The sequence below is a fragment of the Corvus cornix genome, chromosome 1A (genome assembly GCF_000738735.6).
Source record: "Corvus cornix cornix isolate S_Up_H32 chromosome 1A, ASM73873v5, whole genome shotgun sequence".
Classification (NCBI taxonomy): Eukaryota; Metazoa; Chordata; class Aves; order Passeriformes; family Corvidae; genus Corvus; species Corvus cornix.
In genome coordinates, this window is record NC_047057.1 from 937,383 (window position 1) to 959,618 (window position 22,236).

General features: G+C 51.5%; 1 protein-coding gene and 1 long non-coding RNA gene across 3 annotated transcripts; one reads left to right on the forward strand and one right to left on the reverse strand.

Annotated features, from left to right (window-relative positions):
* The first annotated feature begins 580 nt into the window (after positions 1-580).
* ASB13 (ankyrin repeat and SOCS box containing 13) lies at positions 581-14,806 on the forward strand. Its single transcript, XM_039570393.1, has 7 exons — positions 581-588; positions 4,061-4,272; positions 7,395-7,582; positions 8,251-8,401; positions 10,951-11,085; positions 12,789-12,980; positions 14,483-14,806. Exons 1-7 carry the CDS (start codon positions 581-583, stop codon positions 14,608-14,610), a joined length of 1,014 nt encoding a protein of 337 aa, XP_039426327.1. The 3' UTR covers positions 14,611-14,806.
* A 3,525-nt stretch (positions 14,807-18,331) lies between these two features.
* On the reverse strand, positions 18,332-22,232 carry LOC120411882. Of its 2 annotated transcripts, none has more exons than XR_005604438.1 (2): positions 21,594-22,232; positions 18,332-20,324 (listed from the first exon to the last, which is right to left on the reverse strand). It is a non-coding gene; the product is annotated as an uncharacterized LOC120411882 (long non-coding RNA). The 2 variants fall into 2 exon arrangements; XR_005604437.1 differs by having other exon boundaries at positions 18,332-20,451.
* Between the last annotated feature and the right edge of the window lie 4 nt (positions 22,233-22,236).

The window sequence follows — 22,236 nt, forward strand, 5'->3', positions numbered from 1 at the left end:
CATCCTAAAGGTCTTTTCCACAATCCATGATTCTGTTAACTTTGCTGGGGAGGGGAACTGGAGCCTCTGGAGGTCGAAGCCCATTTCTAAGCGGAGTTTCTCTGCCCCTCTTTGGTGCCTCATGACTTTTTTGGGTGGTGACAAGGCAAGCCCATGATGTCACCGTGGTGGGCACCCGCTTCCTGGCAAGGCTCTATTTTGGCTTCTTTGAAACCTTGACTCACAAGGCTCTAGCCTACTTAAGTCAGAATTAAAGAAGTCATTTGGAGTTTTATTTCCTCTTTTATTCAGAAAACCAACAGAAAGAAAATGAGTGATCCCCGCAGATTCTGTCCGTGAAAGAAAAAAGAGTCGAGTGGGAGGCGGCAGCAGCGTTTCCTGAGGACAGCTGTCCTGCTGGATGATGTCAGGGTAAAGCAAATCGTGAAATCTGAGCTCGTTTTTGGCTGTGTGGGGCAGTGCCAGGAGCCCAGTGTGAAAACACAAACACTGCAGAGGATCCTTTTCCGTGCCCTGGGTGAATCCCAGGAATTCCTGGGAATGCTGAGTTTCTCTGCTTTTCTCCTATTTCCTTATGATCATGGAACGGTTTGGGTGGGAAGAGACCTTCAACATCTCCCAGTTCCGTGTTCCAGGAGTCCTTCCGAGGGCAGGGACACCTCCCACTATCCCAGGTTGCTCCAACCTGGCCTTGGACGCTTCCAGGGATGGAGCAGCCACAGCTTCTCTGGGAATCCTATCCCAAGGCCTCACCATCCTCACACATCATTTGTGACGTGAGAGGTTGGGTTGGTTTTTTCCCTTGATTTCCACAGGTTTGTGATCATATGATTTCAGTCTCTTCCATGAATTTTTGAAGCCATTATTCCAGTTTGGCAGCAAGGCTTTCCCAGACTGGCTTCTCCAACTTTCTCCAAAATCAGTGGTTTCCTGGAGGATCCTCTTCCTCTCCTGCTCATGAGCTCGAGTTTAGAGCCCCTTGGCTGGGAAAACTCTGCCTGAGGACCTTGGCTGAAAGGGAAAGTGAGCCCAGAGAACTTGGGGCTTCCTCTGATCTCCTTATCTTTGGCTGCTGCTGCTCCTGAGCCTGGAAAAGCTGTGGAGTTCTTGGCGGAATTGTCGCCTTCCCACTGTGAAAAAAAATGGATGCGAAGATTTCTGGGTGCTCAAGAAGGGCTTTGGACCCTCCTGCTTTAACCCAGGTGGACAGAGAGAGGTTTGCTCCCCCCATTTATGCTCTGCTTGTCAAACCAAACTGCAGGAAAAAAAGCCTAAAATGCAAAATCTGGACTTTTGGACCCAAATTTCAGCTTCATTCCACACCACTCTCAAGGTGGGTGTCACCCTCTAAAGGTGTCTCACCCCATTTTTCCCTCAGCTCAAGAAAAACTCCCTTCATCTCTGAAATCTTGCAGCAAGACAAGCAAATTTTGATTGATTTTATTTTATTTCCCCTTGAATTTTGTCACATCTGTCAAAAAAAAAAGTGAAAATCTTCCAAAAAAGAAGCAAAAATCTTAAAAAAAGGTGAAAATCTTCGAGAAAAAGGGAAAATCTTCCCAAAAAAGCATGAAAACCTTTAAAAAAATTGAAAATCTTAAAAAAAATCAGAATCTTCCCAAAAAAGTGAAAATCTTTTTTTTTAAGTGAAAACCTTAAAAAAAAAAAGAAAATCTTTTAAAAAATGTGAAAATCTTCCCCAAAAAAGGGAAAATCTTCCCCAAAAAGGGGAAAATATTCCAGAAAAAGTGAAACACCTTTAAAAAAATTGAAAATCATAAAAAAAAAATTAAAATCTTCCAAAAAAAGTGAAAATCTTCCAGAAAAAGTGAAAATCTTCAATAAAAGTGTGAAAATCTTGGAAAAGAAGTGACAACCTTAAAAAAAATCAAAATCTTCCAAAAAGTGTGAAAATCTTCCCAAAAAGTGTGAAAATCTTCCCAAAAAGTGAAAATCTTTTTTAAAAAATTGAAAATCTTAAAAAAAACCTGAAAATCTTAAGAAAACTGAATTTTTAAAAAAAATATGAAAATCTTCCAAAAAAAAATGGAAAGCTTCAATAAAAGTGTGAAAATCTTTTTAAAAAGTGAAAATCTTAAAAAAAATTAAAATCTTTAAAAAAACATGAAAATCTTCCCCAAAAAGTGAAAAACCTTTAAAAAAATGGAAAACCTTTTTAAAAATTAAGATCTTCTAAAAACAAGTGAAAACCTCTTTAAAAAGAAGGAAAATCTTCCCCAAAAAAGTGAAAAACCTTTAAAAAAATGCAAAAATCTTCAGTGGAGTGTGAAAATCTTCCCAAAAAAGTGAAAAATCTTCCCGAAAAAGTGAAAATCTTCAATAAAACTGTGAAAATCTTCAATAAAAGTGTGAAAATCTTAAAAAAAAATGTGAAAATCTACCCACAAAAGTGAAATTCATTTTTTTAAAAGCCAAAATCTTCCCCCTAAAAAGTGCAAATCTTCCAAAAAAGGGTGAAACTCCTCCAAAATGCCCCATGGAGGAGCATCTTTGGTGCTTCTCCCGCTGCCTTCCGGCACCGCTCTCATCCCAGTCAAACCCAGTTAAGATTTTTCCCTTCTGCTTCCATTTATTTTTGGGTTGGCTTTTCCTTTTTTGGCCGTTTTGGCACCTTGCAGCTTCCTCGTGCTGCTCTGTGCCGGTGCCACACATCTTGAAACAGTTCTGGTGGCTTTTGAGTCAGGCCTAAAGTTAAACCACCCCCGCCCAAAGGCTCGGACTAAACCCAGCTTAGAGGAATGGTGTTTTCACAACGGGGAAAACCCCACCGAATCCTCAGGAAATGCCTCAAAGGTGACAAGAAAGTGAGGAAATGTCTGGATGTTTTCAGCAGGGAGCAGATTATTAATTTTTTCCCATTATTTTTGCCGTTTTCCCTCCCCCGTTTTTTTTACTAAATCGTTCTTCAAAATAATTTTCATTATTTTGTTATTTCGCGACGTGGATCTCCAAATATTGAGTGGAAATAGGAATTCTTGCCAGGAATTCTTGCTCTTTACCAGGAACAGCTGGAGCCAGGAGATACGAGCTCTTTCCAAAAGGTTTGATCCCGGCAAAAATCCTGGAATCATGGAATGGTTTGGGCGGGAAGGGACCTTAAAGCTCATCCAGTTCCAAAGGCACGGACACCTTCCGTTATCCCAGGTTGCTCCAACCTCACCTTGGACAATTCCAGGCATGGAGCAGCCCCAGTTCCTCTAGAAAATCTCCCTTGCTGAGAGATTTCATCCTGGAAAAATCCTCCAACTGTCTCACTTGGCAGGGTGGGACAATTCGAAGTTTTTATGGAATGATTTCCACTGATTTTCCTATCCTGTCCATCCTTGTGCTGACCTGGAGTTTCCTGCTGGATTTGGGTCATTTCATCCTCCCGCAGTGGGAAAAATTGGGTTGCTCCAAACTGGGTATTTTTTTCCAAAATGGATATTTTTTTCCAGAATGGGTATTTTTTTCCAGAATGGGTATTTTTCTCCAAAATGGGTATTTTCAGGAGAAAAATGCCCACTGCTGGAAAACATGGATTTTTCCATCCAAGCAGGGAACAAGGACAGGGTGGATTTCTGTGTTAGGAGTGAAGTCACTGCAGAATACAAGCAACAGAATTTGACTTCTTATTTTCTCCCTAAAAATTGGAATTTCCTAAAAAATGTAAAAATGCAGGAATCCTGCAGGATCTCTTCTTGGAGGAGCAGCTCTCCTTGAAGAGAGAGGACCCCTGCACCCCATACCAGTACCCCCAGTACCCCCTGCACCCCATACCAGTACTCCCAGTGCCCTTATGGACACACACCAGTGTCCCCAGTACCTCCTCCCCACACCCACCAGTACCCCCTGCACCCCATACCAGTGTCCCCACTCCTCCTTCCCTGCATCCACCAGCGTCCCCATTACCCCCTAACCCTAACCCGCACCAACCAGTACCCCCAGTACCCCCTTCCTCCACATACCAGTGCCCCCAGTATCCCCTCCCCACACGCACCAGTACCTGCAGTACCCCCTGTACCTGAACAGCCCCCAGTACGGCCGCTCCCCATCCCAGTACCCCCAGTACCCCCTCCCCGTTCCCCCATCCCGGTGTCCCCGGCCCCGCACTACAACTCCCGGCGTGCCCCGCGGCGGGGGGGCCCTGGGAGGAGCTCCGTGAGGGCCCGCGCGCGGGAGGCGGAGCGGCACCAGGCCGGAGGCGGCGGCTGCGCGGGGCCGGGCCATGGAGAGCCCCGGCGGCAGCGGCTCCTGGCGGGGGCGACATCGGTGTGTGGGGCCGGCCTGGGGCTGTGGGGTCGGGATGAGCCGGGGACACCTCGGGGGGAAATCCGGGAAAGGAGCTGGGCAGCGGAGCCGCGCCGGGAAGAGACGGGGGCTGCTCGTAGCGTCGGGTTCGGGGGGTTGCGGGGTGGGCTTGGGCGGCTTGCGGGATGGGTTTGGGGCTTGCAAGGTGGTCTTGGGGCTTTCAGGATGGGTTTGGGGGTTGCAAGGTGGTCTTGGAGATTTCAGGATGGGTTTGGGCGTTGCAAGGTGGGTTTGGGGCTTTCAGGATGTGTTTGGGGGTTGCGGGGTGGTTTTGGGGCTTGCAGGAGGGATTTGGGGGTTGCAGAGTAGGTTTGGGGCTTTCAGGACGGTTCTAGGTGTTGCAGAGTGGCTTTGGGTGTTGCGGAATGGTTTTGGGGGTTGCGGGGTCGTTTTGGGGGTTGCAGAGTAGGTTTGGGGCTTTCAGGGTGGTTCTGGGTGTTGCAGAGTGGTTTTGGGGCTTGCAGGAGGGATTTCGGGCTTGCAGAGTAGGTTTGGGGCTTTCAGGACGGGTTCGGGCGTTGCAGGGTGGATTTGGGGGTTGAAAGGTGGTTTTGGAGCTTTCAGGATGGTTTTAGCGCTTGCCGGAATGCTTTTGGGGGTTAAAGAGCGGTTTTGGGGGTTAGAGGCTGGGTTTTGGGGCTTTGCGGACGGTTTGGGGGCTTGCAGGGCGATTTAGGGGGCGAACGGGCTCTCGCAAGGACAGGAATAAGAGGATGCTCTTGGGACCGCCTCAGGGCGCGGGGAACGATCCCCGTTCCTCCCGCAATTCCCGCGGGCGCTGGTGTGGGGCTGGGGGAGAGGGGATGTGCCCACCTTGGGTGTCCCGATCCCGCCCGGGTGACCCCGGCAGGGCCGGAGCCGCTGCGGGCTCGTGTCCCCGAGCTGCGGCCGCTTCCCGGGGCGGGGCAGGGCCGGTCCCTGCCGGCGGCCGGAGCCATCCCTGATTCCCTGCCTGTCCTTCAGCGGAGCCGGAGCGGTGTCGCAGGATTAGGAATTCTGGCCCCGGCTGCAGCTTCCCTCCTCCTCCAAAAGCCCGGGATGTGGATGTCATTCCAAATCCCTGCCGTGTACAGGGACACCTCCCACTGTCCCAGCTTGCTCCAGCCTGGCCTTGGATACTCTCAGGGATGGAGCAGCCACAGCTACTCTGGGAATTCCAGCCCCTGCCCACCCTCCCAGCCAGCAATTCCCAATTCCCAATCTCCCATCCAGCCCTGCCCTCTGGCACTGGGAAGCCATTCCCTGGCTCCTGTCCCTCCATGCCTTGGCCCCAGTCCCTCTGCAGCTCTCCTGGAGCCCCTTCAGGCCCTGCAAGGGGCTCGGAGCTCTCCATCCTCAGTTGGATTTGCTTCTCCTGACATAAACCCCGAGGAGCCCTTCCCATCCTTGGCCTGGACGTCAGCACCGAGGGCCAGCAGGGTCTGGATGGTGTGTCCGTGTCCTTCCTGCAGAACGGGGAATTTGGGATCAGCTCTGCCCTCGGAGCCATCCCTGACCTGGACCTGCACAGATTTGCTCTGTCCTGGTCACATCTGGGGGTGCCAGGAGCTCCAGAGGATCTTGGAGCAGATGGAAGTCAGGGGCAGCTGCCTGTGGCAGGGGAAGTTCGGATCCGTGGGGCAGGGATTGCTCCAGCTGCTGTTATCCCATGGGAATGGGCCAGAAAGGTGCCACGAGGCAGCTTCCTGAAATCCCAGAATGGGTTGGGTTGGAAAAGACCTCAAATCCCATCCCAATCCATCCAATTCCACGGGCAGGGAATCTTCCACTGTCCCAGGGTGTTCCCAGCCCCAATGTCCAGCCTGGCCTTGGACATTCCAGGGATCCAGGGGCAGCCCCAGCTGCTCTGGGAATTCCATTCCAGCCCCTGCCCACCCTCCCAGCCAGCAATTCCCAATTCCCAATCTCCCATCCAGCCCTGCCCTCTGGCACTGGGAAGCCATTCCCTGGCTCCTGTCCCTCCATGCCTTGTTCCCAGTCCCTCTGCAGCTCTCCTGGAGCCCTTTCGGGTCCTGGAGGGGGCTCTGAACTCTCCATCCTCGTTTGGATTTGCTTCTCCTGCCATAAACCACGAGGAAATCCAGGCAAGGAGAACCCTCCTGCCCAGGAGATTGGCCAAGGAACGAGGATCCAACAAGCCAAGGAAAAACCCTGCACAGCCCGTGCTGTGAAAACACTGGGACTCAGAATTCCCTTTATTTTTATGGAGAGGATTCCTGAACCCTCGGAGCTGGTTTTGCTCACCGCTGCCTCAGCAGCAAAACCCCCCTGAAGGGAGGTGACGTTGGCACCTAATGGTGACCAACCGGCCTCGGCCTGTGCCAGGTGTCCAGCAGAGGTGGGAACTCATTTTTCCAAGCTCCATGGACTTTTTGGGATGGTGTTTTTGAGGTGGGATGCTCCTCAGTTCCCTCTCCCAGCCATTCCATGCTTCTCCATGAATCCAGAATTTGGGAAGGTATTTTTGAGGTGGGCTGGGATGATCCTTGATCCCAGTTCCCTCTCATTCCAGCTGTCCCATGCTGCTCCATGAACCCAGAATTTGGGAAGGTATTTTTGAGGTGGGATGCTCCTCAATCCCATCTCCCTCTCCTTCCGTCCATCCCATGCTCTTCCAGGAATCCAGAATTTGGGAAGGTATTTTTGAGGTGGGATGCTCCTCAATCCCATCTCCCTCTCCTTCCGTCCATCCCATGCTCTTCCAGGAATCCAGAGTTTGGGAAGGTATTTTTGGGGTGGGCTGGGATGATCCTTGATCCCAGTTCCCTCTCCTTCCAGCCATCCCACGCTCCTGCAGGAATCCAGAGCTCCACAGATTCATGGAATAATTTGGGTTGAAAGGGTTGGATACCCATCTCATTCCAACACCTTCCCACTATCCCAGACTGCTCCAAGCCCCACCCAACCTGTCCTGCAACAATTCCAGGCATGGAGCAACCACATCTCCAGGAATTCCATTCCAACCCCTCCCAGCCAGAAATTCCTTCGCGTTACCCAACCCGCAGGATACCAAATCCCCATTTATCCATATCCTTGATTTTCTTTGTGAACTCCTGGATGTTTTTTTCCCCCCTCTTTTCCAGCTTTCTGGGCCGACCGCACGCCGGTGCACGAGGCCGCCCGCAGAGGGGAACTCCTGCAGCTGCAGCAGCTCATCGAGAGCGGCGCCTGCGTCAACGCCGTCACCTACGACTCCATCACCCCCCTGCACGAGGCCAGCCTCAGGGGCCAGGCCCAGTGCGTCAAGCTGCTGCTGGATGCGGGGGCCCAGGTGTGCATCCGCCTCTGATCCAGCCGGGAATTCCTCTGGATTGGTGTTTGGAAGCTGTTGGTGGGATCGGGGTTACGCCGTCAGCTGCAGAGCTAAAATCGGGGGGAGGCTCTGGGTAGATTTGCCCTGATGGCCAAGTTGTGGGTTGTCACTCCAGGAAAGATCTGGAGGGGCTGGAGCACGTCCAGGGAAGGGAGAAAGGAGCTGGAGAATTCCTGAGGGAGCTGGGAAAGGGCTGGAGTGGCTGAGGGAGCTGGGAAGGGGCTCAGGCTGGAGCAAAGGAGGCTCAGGGGGGACCTTGTGGCTCTGCACAAGTCCCCTGACAGGAGGGGGCAGCCGGGGGGGTCGGGCTCTGCTGGCAGGGAACAGGGACAGGAGAGAGGGAACGGCCTCAGGCTGGGCCAGGGCAGGGGCAGGGTGGATTTTTGGGAAAATTCCTCCATGGAAAAGGTTGGAAAGCATTGGAATGGGCTGCCCAGGGCAGGGGTGGAGTCCCCATCCACGAAGGAATTCCAAATCCCTGTGCATGTGGCACCTGGCGACACGGTGCAATGCCGACTTCACCCGAACTCCACGATGACGTGCAGAAATCCCTTCCCGACCGTAACATTCCCACCATTCCACGATGCCGTGAATCCCAGGCGAGGTTTTCCCGGCCTTTCCCGCAGGTGGATGCCCGGAACATCGACGGCAGCACGCCGCTGTGCGACGCCTGCTCCTCGGGCAGCGCCGAGTGCGTGCGGGTGCTGCTGTCGCACGGCGCCCGCGTGAACCCCCCGCTGTTCACGGCCTCGCCCCTGCACGAGGCCTGCATGAACGGTAAATCCCAAATCCCAGCTTTTCCATGGATAGCCGCGCCTCGGAGCTCGGGGAGAAAGCCCCACGTGGCTTCCTTTGGGTGGGAATCGTGCGGGCGCTGCCGGCGTTCCCGGGGGGTTTGTGGGTATGTCAGAGGGTTTTGGGGAATTTCCAGAGGTTTTGTGGGAAATGGCAGAGGTTTTTTTCCCCTGGGTGAACTCGGATTTCCCAGTTTGAACTCGGATTTCCCAGTTTGAACTCGGATTTTCCTGTTTGAACTCAGATTTCCCAGTTTGAACTCGGATTTTCCTGTTTGAACTTGGATTTTCCCGGTTTCAACTTGGAATTCCCTGTTTTAACTCGGATTTTCCCATTTTAACTTGGATTTCCCCCATTTCAACTTGGATTTTCCCTGTTTTAACTCAGATTTCCCATTTTAACTGGGATTTCCCCATTTTAACTCCAATTTTCCCCATTTCCACAGGGATTCTCCTGCTCTAACCAGGATTTCCCTGCTCTAACTGGGATTTCCCCCATTTTAACTCCGATTTCCCCTGTTTCCACTGGGATTTTGCCCATTTTAACTGGAATTTCCCCCATTTTAATTGGGATTTTCCCCATTTCAACTCCGATTCTCCTGCTTTAACTGGGATTTTCCCCATTTTAATTCCGATTTCCCCCATTTTAACTCCCATTTTTCCCGTTTCCACTGAGATTCCCCCGCTCTAACCAGGATTTCCCTGCTCTAACTGGGATTTCCCCCATTTCCACTGGGATTTCTCCCATTTTACCTGGGATTTCCCCCATTTATCAGGGATTTCCCCCATTTCAACTCCGATTTTCCCCATTTCAACTCCCGATTCTCCCGCTCCAACCAGGATTCCCCCTCTAACTCCGATTCCCGCGCTTTAACTGGGATTTTCCCCATTTTAATTCTGATTTCCCCCATTTCCACTGGGATTTCCCCCATTTCCACTGGGATTTTCCCCATTTTAACTCTGATTTTCCCCGTTTCCACCGGGATTCCCCGCTCTAAATGAGGATTTCCCTGCTCTAACTGGGATTTTCCCCATTTTAATTCTGATTTCCCCCCGTTTCCACTGGGATTTTCCCCATTTCCACTGGGATTTCGCCCGTTTCCACTGGGATTTCTCCCATTTAAACTGGGATTTCTCCCATTTTACCTGGGATTTCCCCCATTTATCAGGGATTTTCCCCATTTTAACTTCGATTTTCCCCATTTCAACTCCCGATTCTCGCGCTCCAACCAGGATTCCCCCTCTAACTCCGATTCCCACGCTTAAACTGGGATTTCCCCATTTTAATTCTGATTTCCCCCCATTTCCACTGGGATTTCCCCCATTTCCACTGGGATTTTCCCCATTTTAACTCTGATTTTTCCCGTTTCCACCGGGATTCCCCGCTCTAATGAGGATTTCCCTGCTCTAACTGGGATTTTCCCCATTTTAATTCTGATTTCCCCCGTTTCCACTGGGATTTTCCCCATTTCCACTGGGATTTCGCCCGTTTCCACTGGGATTTCTCCCATTTAAACTGGGATTTCTCCCATTTTACCTGGGATTTCCCCATTTATTCAGGGATTTCCCCATTTCAACTCCGATTTTCCCCATTTCAACTCCCAATTCTCCCGCTCCAACCAGGATTCCCCCTCTAACTCCGATTCCCGCGCTTTAACTGGGATTTTCCCCATTTTAATTTTGATTTCCCCCATTTCCACTGGGATTTTCCCCATTTTAACTCCGATTTTCCCGTTTCCACCGGGATTCCCCCGCTCTAACCAGGATTTCCCTGCTCTAATTGGGATTTTCCCCATTTTAATTCCGATTTCTCCCGTTTCTACTGGGATTTCTCCCATTTCCACTGGGATTTCCCCCATTTCCACTGGGATTTCCCCCATTTCCACTGGGATTTTCCCCATTTTAACTTCGATTTTCCCCATTTCAACTCCCGATTCTCGCGCTCCAACCAGGATTCCCCCTCTAACTCCGATTCCCGCGCTTTAACTGGGATTTTCCCCATTTTAATTCTGATTTCCCCCATTTCCACTGGGATTTCCCCCGTTTCCACTGGGATTTTCCCCATTTTAACTCTGATTTTCCCGTTTCCACCGGGATTCCCCCGCTCTAATGAGGATTTCCCTGCTCTAACTGGGATTTTCCCCATTTTAATTCTGATTTCCCCCGTTTCCACTGGGATTTTCCCCATTTCCACTGGGATTTCGCCCGTTTCCACTGGGATTTCTCCCATTTAAACTGGGATTTCTCCCATTTTACCTGGGATTTCCCCCATTTATCAGGGATTTCCCCCATTTCAACTCCGATTTTCCCCATTTCAACTCCCGATTCTCCCGCTCCAACCAGGATTCCCCCTCTAACTCCGATTCCCGCGCTTTAACTGGGATTTTCCCCATTTTAATTCTGATTTCCCCCATTTCCACTGGGATTTCCCCCGTTTCCACTGGGATTTCCCCCGTTCCAACTCCAGTTTTCCCCGTTTTAACTCCGATCCCCCCTTTTCCACCGCGATTCCCGCTCCTCTCCGTGCCGCAGGCAGCTCCGAGTGCGTGCAGCTCCTCATCGACGTCGGTGCCAACCTGGAGGCTCACGACTGCCACTTTGGGACGCCGCTGCACGTGGCCTGTGCCCGGCAGCACCTGCACTGCGCCAAGCTGCTGCTCCAGGCAGGTACGGCCATCCCAGCCGGGAATCCCTCGGGAATCACCCTGGGAATCCCTCGGGAATCACCCTGGGAAGCACCTCCCCCCTCCCCCTCCCTCCCACCCTGCAGAATTCCCTCGGAGCTGAAGGGCTGGGGGGGGGGGGGAAAAAACCGGGGTTTTCCAGCGAGGGGATTCCATGCTTGGATCTTGTCCTGGGGTTGTGGAATTCCAGTCTTGGAAGTGGCCTCAGAGCCAGCTGGGATAGCGGGAATTGTCCCTGCCCGTGGAGCTGGAAAACCGTGAAGGTCCCGGTCCAACCATTCCATGATTCCCATTCCCTTTCACAGAGCAAAATCTGTGGAAATCCCCCCATTTCCTGCTGCGCTCAGTCGGATCCGGGTCTCACATCCCACTTTTCCTCTGGTTTTCCTGGGAATTTCGCTTGTCCTTCCCTTGCCCTGGAGGAGACTCAGCCCAGGGCTGAGGATGGATTAATTGATTCATTATGGGAACATTAATTATGGAGAAATTCCATGTGAATTCCTGGCTTCCACCTGCTGGGATTCCCAATCTGGGGCACCCAGGAATTGCCTAAAAATTCCACTTTCTCCTTAATTCCAATTAATTCATGGAGCTAATTAACCTTGGCTTGGCCACGCATCCCTAAAAAAATTTGAGTTCCGCCTCTCCCAGCTCTGCTGGAAAAGGCGGGTGATCAAATTCCAGCTTTTTTTTGGGAGCAGGGAAGGAGTTTTTTCCTTAAAACTTACAAAAAACTTGGAAAAATATCTGGAACTGAAACAGATCCCAGCTCTGGCTGAGCCGGAATATCCCACGGGAATTGCTGTGGGAATAATTCACCGTTCTCCCTGCCTGGAGTGGGAATATCCCATGGAGAGGGCTGGGAATGGCTTTGCAGGAAGCGATTCCCACCCAAAAACCGGGATTGAAATCCCTCCAGAAATGTCCAATTGGCCAAGCAAATCCAGGAGTGCTCAGATCCCAGCCTTTTCCTGGGATTTTTGGGAGACTCCCTCACGTTTTCCCACTGTTTTCCCCTCCCATCAAACCATTCCTTAATTTCAAGATGAGCCGGCTTTTCCCAGATGGATTTTTCCCGGTGTTCCCATCAAACCATTCCTTCATTTTGGGCGAGCCGGCATTTTCCAGGATGGAATTTTCCTTTTCCCTGTTTTCCCATCAAACCATTCCTCAATTCCGGGCTGAGCCCAGCTGTTCCCGGATGGATTTTTCCCGGTGTTCCCATCAAAGCATTCCTTAATTTTAGGCCGAGCCCAGCTTTTCCCAGATGGATTTTTCCCTGTTTTCCCATCAAACCATTCCTTGATTCCAGGGCGAGCCAGGCTCTTCCCGTATGGATTTTTCCCTGTTTTCCCATCAAACCATTCCTTGATTCCAGGGCGAGCCAGGCTCTTCCCGGATGGACTTTTCCCCGTTTTCCCATCCAACCATCCCTCAATCCCAGGCCGAGCCAGGCTCTTCCCAGATGGATTTTTCCCCATTTTCCCATCCAACCATCCCTCAATCCCAGGCCGAGCCAGGCTCTTCCCAGACGGATTTTTCCCCATTTTCCCATCCAACCATCCCTCAATCCCAGGCCGAGCCAGGCTCTTCCCAGACGGATTTTTCCCCATTTTCCCATCCAACCATCCCTCAATCCCAGGCCGAGCCCAGCTCTTCCCAGACGGATTTTTCCCTGTTTTCCAGGTGCCAACGTGAACGCGGCCAAGCTCCACGAGACCGCTCTGCACCACGCGGCCAAGGTGAGGAACGCGGATCTGGTGGAGCTGCTGGTGGAATTCGGTGGGAATATCTACGCCCGGGATAACCGCGGGAAGAAGCCGTTGGATTACACCTGGAGCAGCAGCCCTGCCGCCAAATGCTTGGAATATTACGAGCGTAAGTGGGATAAACCCCAAATCCCGGGAATTCCGGCGCCTCCCGCTGCGGGTGGGTTCTCCAATCTGTGTGATTGGAAGGATTTTAAGGATTAGCCCGGCCTTGGATATTCCAAGGTTTGTCCTTGTATTTTCCGGAGTTTCCTGCTCCCTCCACGCAGCTGCCGGGAATTCCCCTGGAGCTGCTTCCCGACACAAATTCCAGTTGGATTTTTAGTTTCCCTTTGGATCTGTATCCTTAAATTCCAGCAGCTCCAGGGCAGGTGTGGATTTGGGAAGCTGGGGATTAATCCGGCAGAAATCGGGAAGTTTGGGATAATCCTGGTGGATCCGAGTGGGTGATCTGGGGGTGCTGTTGGATTTTTGGGAATGGAGCGGCTGAGGGAGCTGGGAAAGGACCTGGAATGGAGAAAAGCGGGATCAGGGGGAACTTCTGGATCCCCAGAATTCCCTGAGAGGAGGGGGCAGCTGGGGGGATTTGGGATGTGATCCCAGGGAATGGGGACAGGAGGAGAGGGAACGGCCTCAGGCTGGGCCAGGGATTGGATTTTAGGGAAAATTTCTCCGTGGAAAAGGCGGTCAGGCCTTGGAAGTGCCCAGGGCAGGGGGGAGTCCCCATTCCCGGAGGGATTTCCCTCTGGATGTGGCACTGGGGGACGGCCGGGAATGCTCGGATTCCATCCCAGGGGATCTTTTCCAACCAAAACGATTCCCTGGCTCCAGTAATCCCATCCAGGCAGGGGAGGGAGCCGGGATGAACCCGTTCCCAGTGGGAATTGCATCCCACCCGGGCCTGGGGAGGTAGAACCAGGCTCGTTCCCATGGCTGGGGAGATGGCGGCTGGGAATTCCGTGCTCTGGGGCAGCTCCTCCCCCTCTGATCCCGTTCCTGATCCCATTTTCCCTGCACAGACCCCTCTGAGCCTGTCCCAGCTGGGAATTCTGTGCTCTGGAGCAGCCCAGCTGTTCAGGGATCCCTCTGATCCCATCTGATCCCATCCGATCCCATCTGATCCCGTCCAGTCCCATTCCCATCCCATTTTATCCCATTTCTGATCCCATTCCAATCCCATCCGATCCCATTCCCATTCTGATCCCATTCCCATCCCCTTTTTCCTCAGGAACGCTGCTCTGTGTGTCCCAGCTGGGGATTCCCTGCTCTGGAGCAGCTCAGCCCTCTCTGATCCCATTTCTGATCCCATTCCTATCCCACTCCCGATCCCATTTTCCCTCAGGGATGCTGCTGTGCCTGTCCCAGCTGGGAATTCCCTGCTCTGGAGCAGCCCATCCCATCCCAATCCCATTCCCATCCCGTTTTCCCACAAGGACGCCCCCAGCTGGGAATTCCCTGCTCTGGAGGAGCCCATCCCATCCCAATCCCATTCCCATCCTGTTTTCCCACAAGGACGCCCCCAGCTGGGAATTCCCTGCTCTGGAGCAGCCCATCCCATCCGATCCCATTCTGATCCCATTCCTGATCCCATTCCCGTCCCGTTTCCCGCAGGAACGCCGCTGCGCCTGTCCCAGCTGTGCCGCCTCAGCGTGCGTCGCGCCGCGGGGCCGCGGGCGCTGGAGAAGATTTCCCGGCTGGAAATTCCCGCGCGGCTCATCCGCTTCCTGTGCTACGAGTGACGGGAAGGAGCGGCCCCGGAACGTGCCGGGAATCCGGACGGATCCCTGCTCCCGCCCACCTCCCACCCCGCCGATCCCCGGCCATCCCATCCCGCTGTCAACGGGATTTGGGGGGCAGCAATTCCGCTTTTCCGCGCCTTGCTGGGAATCTCCTGGAATTTTTCGGCTCTCCCAGTGCTCCTTGGGATTCGCCTTCCTGAGTTTTCCCTGATTTGCTCGGTGGGATCCAGCCAGGGGGTGGGAACGGGATCATTCTGGGGCATGGATCATCCATCTCTTTTTGGAGGATCCAGTCTGGAATGGTCTGGGTTGGAATGAGATGGATGGGAATGATCCAACCTGGAATTATCCAGCCTAGAATGAACCAGCTGGGAATAATCCGGCCTGGAATGGTCTGGGTTGGAATGGTCTGGGTTCGAATGATGTGGGTTGGGAATGATCCAGCCTGAAAGGATCCGGCCTGGAATGATCCGGCTTGGAATGGCCCAGCTTGGAATGATCTGGCCTGGGATGAGCTGGCCTGGGATGAGCCAGGACAGCCAGTGTGGAATGATGCGGGTTGGAATGTGCGGCCTAGGAATGGTCTGGCTTGGAATGATCCAGCCTGGAGTTGTCCAGCCTGGAATGACCCATCCCGGAAGGATCCGGGACATCCGGCCATGCCGGCTGGGATTGGGCTGGGAAATCCTTGGATCCAGTGACTCCGCGCCTCCCGAGGGATCCCGCTCCGGGCTGGCTCCGGCGGCTCCAGGGCCAATTAACTCCCCGCGTTAACGAGCTCGGGGCGCGCTGGCGGCGCTGCTTTCCCGGGAGCGGCCGGAGCCTTTGGCGTGAGGAGGAGCCGGGCATCCCCGTCCCATTCCCGCATCCCGGCGCTCTCCCGATCCCGGAGTTCCTCTCCCGCTGCCCTGGGATCCCCTGGGACGCCGGGAAGCCGCAGGAGCGGGCTCTGCCTCGGGATCTGGGAATTTCGGGCTGGGTTTTTCCCCTTTGGAGCCCCTCCCGAGGCCGGGATCGGGAGCCAGCCCCGAATCCCAGCTGGAATTCCGGGGGCGCCGCCAGAAGCTTCGTCCTCGGATGTTCCGAGCCCGGCAGCGGAGCTGGAATTTCCCACATTCTGGAGCTGGAATTTCCCACGTTCCAGAGCTGGAATTTCCCACGTTCCGGAGCTGGAATTTCCCACATTCCGGAGCTGGAATTCCCCGCGTTCCGGAGCTGGAATTCCCCGCGTTCCGGAGCTGGAATTCCCTGTGTTCCGGAGCTGGAATTCCCCGCGTTCCGGAGCTGGAATTTCCCACGTTCCGGAGCTGGAATTCCCTGTGTTCCGGAGCTGGAATTCCCCACGTTCCGGAGCTGGAATTCCCCGCGTTCCGGAGCTGGAATTTCCCATGTTCCGGAGCTGGAATTCCCCACGTTCCGGAGGAGCCGTTCCCGGGAATCCCGGGAATCCTGGAATTCCCCAATGGCCCCGGGGAGTGCGGAGAGGAGAAATTCCCCCAAAATCATGGAATGAAGGGAATCCAGGCTGGGAATGCTGAGCTGCTGCTGAAGGCGCACAGGGGGCTTCCAGTCTGAGTCTGTAATTGATTTTTAATTGATTTTTTTGTAATTAATTTTAATTGATTTTTCATTTATTTTAAATTGATTTTTAATTGCTTTTTCATTGATTTTAAATTGATTTTTAATTGAGTTTGAATTGATTTTTCATTGATTTTGAATTAAGTTTGAATTAATTTGAATGAATTTTTAATTAATTAAAAATTTTAAATTAATTTTAATTAATATTTAATTGATTTTGAATTGATTTTGAATTTTAAAATAATTGTGAATTAATTTTGAATTAAGTTTGAATTAAGTTTGAATTAATTTTGAACTAATTTCTAATTTATTTTGAATTCATTTGGAAATTTGGGTTAATTTTTAATTGATTTTAATTGACTTTCAATTAATTTTAAATTAATTTAAAATTTTTAATTTTGAATGAATTTTGAATTGATTTTAAGTGGTTTTTAATTAATATTAAATTTTGAATTCGTTTTGAATTAATTTAAAATTAATTTTTAACTCATTTTTAATTTTGAATCAATTTTGAATTAATTTGGAATTGATTTTTAATAATTTAAAATTTTTAATGAATTTTAATTGATTTTAAATTATTTAAATTTTTGAATTAATTTGGAATTATTTTTTTATTTTAAATTAATTTTGAATTAATTTGGAATTAAATTTGAATTAATTTATATTTTTAAATTAATTTTGAATTAAATTTGAATTAATTTTAAATTAATTTTTAAAATTAATTTTGAATTAAATTTGAATTAATTTATAATTAATTTTTTAAATTAATTTTGAATTAATTTTGAATTGATTTTTAATCGATTTTTAATCGATTTTTAATTTTGACTTTAGAATTGATTTTTAATGAATTTTTAATTCATTTCACTTTTAATTGCATCCCCCCCCCTCCTTTATTGGGGTTTTTTGGTGCCCACTTTGGAGCTGGATGGAAAACCAAATTCCCGAACGCTGCTCCCGGAATTCCGGCGGCGTTCCGGGAATGCGGGAGGGCCCCGGAGCCGGGGCAGCCCCAGGGCTGGATTTTTATGGGATTTTTGGCCGGGAAAAAGCTGCAGCGGAGGTTTGGGGTCGGGAGGGACCTTTTGGGGTCATCCCAGGGCTCGGATCCGGCGGGAAGAGATTCCCAAAGGTCTGCTCCTTCCTGGTGAGGAGAGGCTGGGAAAAGCCTTGGGATCGTCTGGGAAACCTCCTGGTTTTAGGGATCCCAAATCCCCTTTTAAGGATCAAATTCCCTTTTCAGCAATCAAAATCCCTTTTCATGATCCAGATTCCCTTTTAAGAATCCCAAATCCCTTTTAGAGATCCCAAATTCCCTTTTTAGGGAACCAAATCTGGTTTTAGGGATCCAAATTCCCTTCTTAGAGATCCCAAATCCCTTTTAGGGCTCCCAGGTACCCTTTTTAGGGATCCAAATTCTCTTCTTAGAGATCCCAAATCCCTTTTAGGGATCCCCAATTCCCTTTTTAAGGATCCCAAATCCCCCTTTAAGGATCACATTCCCCTTTAGGGCTCCCAGATCCCTCCTTAGAGATCCCAAATCCCTTTTTAAGGATCCCAATTTGCCTTTTTAGGGATCAAAATTCCCTTTACTAGGAATCCCAAATCCCATTTTTAGGGATCCCAGATTCCCTTTTAAATGATCCTGAATCCCTTCTTAGAGGTCCCAAATCCCTTTTTAGGGATCCAAATTCCATTTAATGATCCCAAATCCCTTTGAGGGATCCCAAATCCTTTCTGGAGATCCCAAATCCCTTTTTAAGGATCAAAATCCCTTTTTAGGGATCCCAAATCCTTTTCAGGGATCCAAATTTGGTTTTAGGGATCCCAAATCCCTTTTTAATGATCCCAAATTCCCTCTTTAGGGATCCCAAATCCCTTTTAGTGATCCCAAATCCTTTTTTAAGGATCCAAATTCCTTTTAGGAATCTCAAATCCCTTCGTAGAGATCCCAGATTCCCTTTTTAGGGATCCCAAATCTGTTTTTAATGATCCCAAATCCCCTTTTAAGGATCAAATTCCCTTTTTAGGGATCCCAAATCCCATTTTCAGGTTGTTTTTCCAACCCTGCCTATCCTGGTAAAAGTTGGGAATTCTGGAATCCAGGTTTCCGGTGGAGAAGCCCAGAGATTCCTTGGACAATCCATAACAAAATCCCCCAATTCCACGGGGCGCTCCTTTATTTTCCCTGGGTTTTGGGGGATTTCTGGGAGATCCCAAAGTTTGGGAATTTATTTCCCATCCATTCCGGGAATTCCGGCTCAATCCAGGCATCCAGAGGGATCCGGGCACCGTCCCTGCTGGAATTCCAGCTCGGCAAACTGGGAATAACGTTTCATTCACATCTGGCTTGTGGCCCCTCCTGATCCATGAATTTCCGGGAATAATTCCGGTCGTTCCATCCCGGAGGCCGCCTTGGAGCTGCTCCGTGTCCCGTCACCGTTCCCAGTTCATTCGATCCCCTCTGGAATTCTTAGGGATCTTCCCTGGATTTTCAGGATCATCTGGATCCAAGTTTTGGGATAAAAACCTTGGAGGATCCCAAATCACTCTGAGATCACAGGGATGGGGGTCGTTCCTGGCTGGAGCCGTAAAGGGTTTTGGGATTTCTGGGAATGCCGGAAGCAGCTGGAATAATGGGAATAATAAACTGGATTGGGCCGCGCCCATTTTTTGGGACAATTCCTTCGCTCGTTATTCCCAAATCCAGGTGCGGATCCATCCCAAATCCCACGGGGCCACTCCTGCTTTTATCCCTCCCCTTCCCGAGCTTCCCGAAACTCCAAACCCAGCTGGAAAAACGGGACAATCCCTCTCTTCCTAAGGAATGCTCTCCAATCCTCTCCAACTCCTCCCCGAGTCCTTATCCCAGAAGCGCTTCCCGTGGCTTTTTTGGGTGGAATTGTGGAAAAATTCCTCAGGAATCCGCAGGATTGGGATGCGGGAGCCTCTTTCTGCCGCGGCGCCGCTTGGCGGAGCTGCTTCCCCCGGGAAAAGCATCCAAAGCTCCCGGGGGAGCGGGAATTCTTCATCCTGCGGGGTCGGCAGCAGCGCCGCTCATCCCGGAGAAACAGAAATCCTGGAAAAGCTTGGAAAACTCTGCTCCCCAAAAGAAGCCCGGGCGGTTTCCCGCGGGCGGGAATCGCGAATCCTTGGGAGCCAAAATTCCCTTTGATCCCAGCAAAGCTTCTCAGTCCGCAAACTCCGGCCCCGCCAAACCTGGATTCGGGAATTTGGGATTTTTTTTTTTTCTTTGGGAACAACAAATCAATCCCAGAGGGCTCAATTCCCGCCTCCAGCCTTCAATCCTTCCCCGCGAAGAGACTTGGAATTGCCAGATCTGTCTGGGATAATGAAATTCCCTCTGATCTCGGCTCAGGGGAGGCGCATTTTTAAGGAGAAAAGCGGGAATTGCGGGAAAGGAGCGGGATAGCGGGAAGGGGAGCACAGGGCAGGCTGTGCTTCCATGGACGGGCTGAAAACTGGGAAAAACGGGGGTGGAGGGGATGCAGAATTGTTGTTTCCTCTTTTCAGCTCTGCCTGGGCTCTTTTTTTTGGGGGGGATTTCTCCTTTCTGGAGCTGATTTGGGATCAGTTTGGACCAAAGCGGGAATTTCAGGAATCGAGAAAAAGCGGAAAGCGCCGGGATCCCAAACGGCGGAGCTGGGAATGCAGGGGAATTTTTCATTCTTTATCCCGGGGGTGTCTCACGGAGCAGCAGCCGCATCCTCCCGCCCATCCCGGCGGAGAAAAGAGGGAAAACATTCCCAAATTCCCACCGGGATGCGGCTGGCAGCACGCGGATGCGCCGGGGCTGAGCTCGCGATCCCGTTAATTTCCCATTTGTCCCAATTCCTGACAGCTCCAGCTCCGGGAAAGCCGAGCGGCTCCGGTTGCACTTAACCCCTGCGGGGAATTCCCGACTTTTTGGGTTGGGGGAATTTTGGGATGGAGAGGCTTTTAGGGGGAATTCATCCCCTGCGGGCCCGTGCTCACCGCCCTGTGGAAGCTGCGGGGTTCGGGATCCTTCCAGGTGTCCCCAAACCTCTCCCGGCATCTCCAAACTCCTTTTCCAGTTCAATCCCCTTCCGGCCGGGCTGGAGCCACCTCTGCCCATCCCGGGATGTTGGAAATCCCTGCTTGGATTGGAAATCCAGTCCCAGGTTGGATTTCACGCTCCGAATTCCCTCGGGATTGATCCCCTCGGGGTTGATTCCCTCGGGATTGATTCCCTCGGGATTGTGGTGAGCCGAGTTTGGGAAGGCCCTGGGCGGTGGAAGGGGAGAGGAGCCTTTTGGAATGTGGAGGCAGCTGGGGGTTCCCGGGAGGAGCCTCCGCCAAATCCCTTGGGATTCACCCTGAGCCTCGGGAATGCCGGGAAAAAGGGGATGGAGGGGCTGGGGAGGAGCCCCCTCCTCGCAGGGGCTCTGGGATCGTCTCAGCTCAAAGCCTTGTCCGTGTCCCCCGCTCCCTTCTCCTGCTCCCGCTTTTCCTTGTCCCACTGCTCCCTCCTCCCGATGCAGCTTTTCTCCATCTCCTGCTCCCGCTTTTCCTTGTCCCCCGCTCCCGCTGATCCCTGCTCCTGCTCCCACTTGTTCCCATCTCCTGCTTTTTTCAGGTCCTCTTTTTTAGTCCCGTTTTTCTCCTGTTCCCATTTCGCCCCAGCTCGAAGTCTCGTCCTTATCCCCTTCTCCTCCCTCCCCCTTTTCCTTGTCCCACTGCTCCATTCTCCCGATCCAGCTTTTTTCCATCTCCTGCTCCCGTTTATTCCATGTTTTTCCCCCTCTCCCGGTTCTTCCTGTGCCCAATTCCTGCTCCCTCTTGTCCCTCCCTTGTCTCCATCTCCTGCTCTCCTTTATTGCCCTCTCCTTCTCCCGCCCACCCCCCTCTCCCTGTCCTGCTGTTCCCTCTCCTCATCCCCAGAATTCCATGTGGAACAGAGGGATTAAAGCCAAAACCAAATGAATTTGGGGACAAACCCAACCCCTCCAGTCCCAAAATCAGGGATTTTCCCCCACTGCTCTTCCCCATCAGCCTCAGCCTCAATGTTGGAGTTGAATTTTTCCGTTCTCCATCATTTTGGCCATCCCTGGACAGCGCTTCCCACATTTCCCCGTGCCCGGTTTTGGGGTGATTTGTGTGGGGTTTTAAATTTCTCCCGCGGGCAGGAATTCCTCCTTTCACAAAGAACCCGAAAGTGGAAAACCGGGGAGAAAAATCCCTTTAAAACAGGTTCACACCCCCCCGCCCCGGGAAACGGAACCTTTTTTTTCCGAAGTAAACATTGGAAAAATGAGTTTGGGAATGAATTTTTGGGCTTTGTTTTTATTCCCCCCCCGTGCAGAACCTGCCTGGATTTCCCAACCCAGCTCCCCTCCACGGCCTCCCCAAGCCCTCCCGCCACCAACCTGGATCAATCCCGCTTCCAGAGCCGTTTTTCCAGACTTTTTTCTGGCAGCTGGATGTGGAGGGGCCTCCTTTTCCCGGAGGCATTTCCCAGGCACGACGTCATGTTTGCTTAAGGGCAGAGGTATTGCCGGGAGGGGGCAGGGAGCCACGGATCCAGAGGGCCTGGAAGGGGGAAAAATGGGAAAACCGGGGAAAAATCCTTTGGGAAAACCTCGGGAGGTCTCGGCGTTGTTTCCCCCACGTTTAATTCGAGTGTTTGCAAAGCCTCATTGTTGAAACATCCCGGGCTGCTAAAATTAAAGGGAATGAGGAGAATTTGGGATGGATTCCACAGGACTGGAGCTGAAACATCTCCGATGGGGGCTGCTGGGGGGCTCCTGAGCTGCTTTTCTCCTTAAAAATTCCATTTTAGGGGAAAAACGGTGTCCAGGTGAGCAGGGAAAGGGGAGCAATGGGGGCAGAGTTGGACCCCTGGGTTTGGGTGGCGCTGGAGCCCTCGGTGGATTTGTTGTTGGAAAATCCATGGAAAAGCGGTGGGAGATTGGCAGGGGTGGAGGTGGGATCAGCTGCCACAGGCTGGATCCAGGAGATTTCCCCTCGAGTTGCATTCCAAGAGATCCCCGCAGCTCACATCCCAATCCA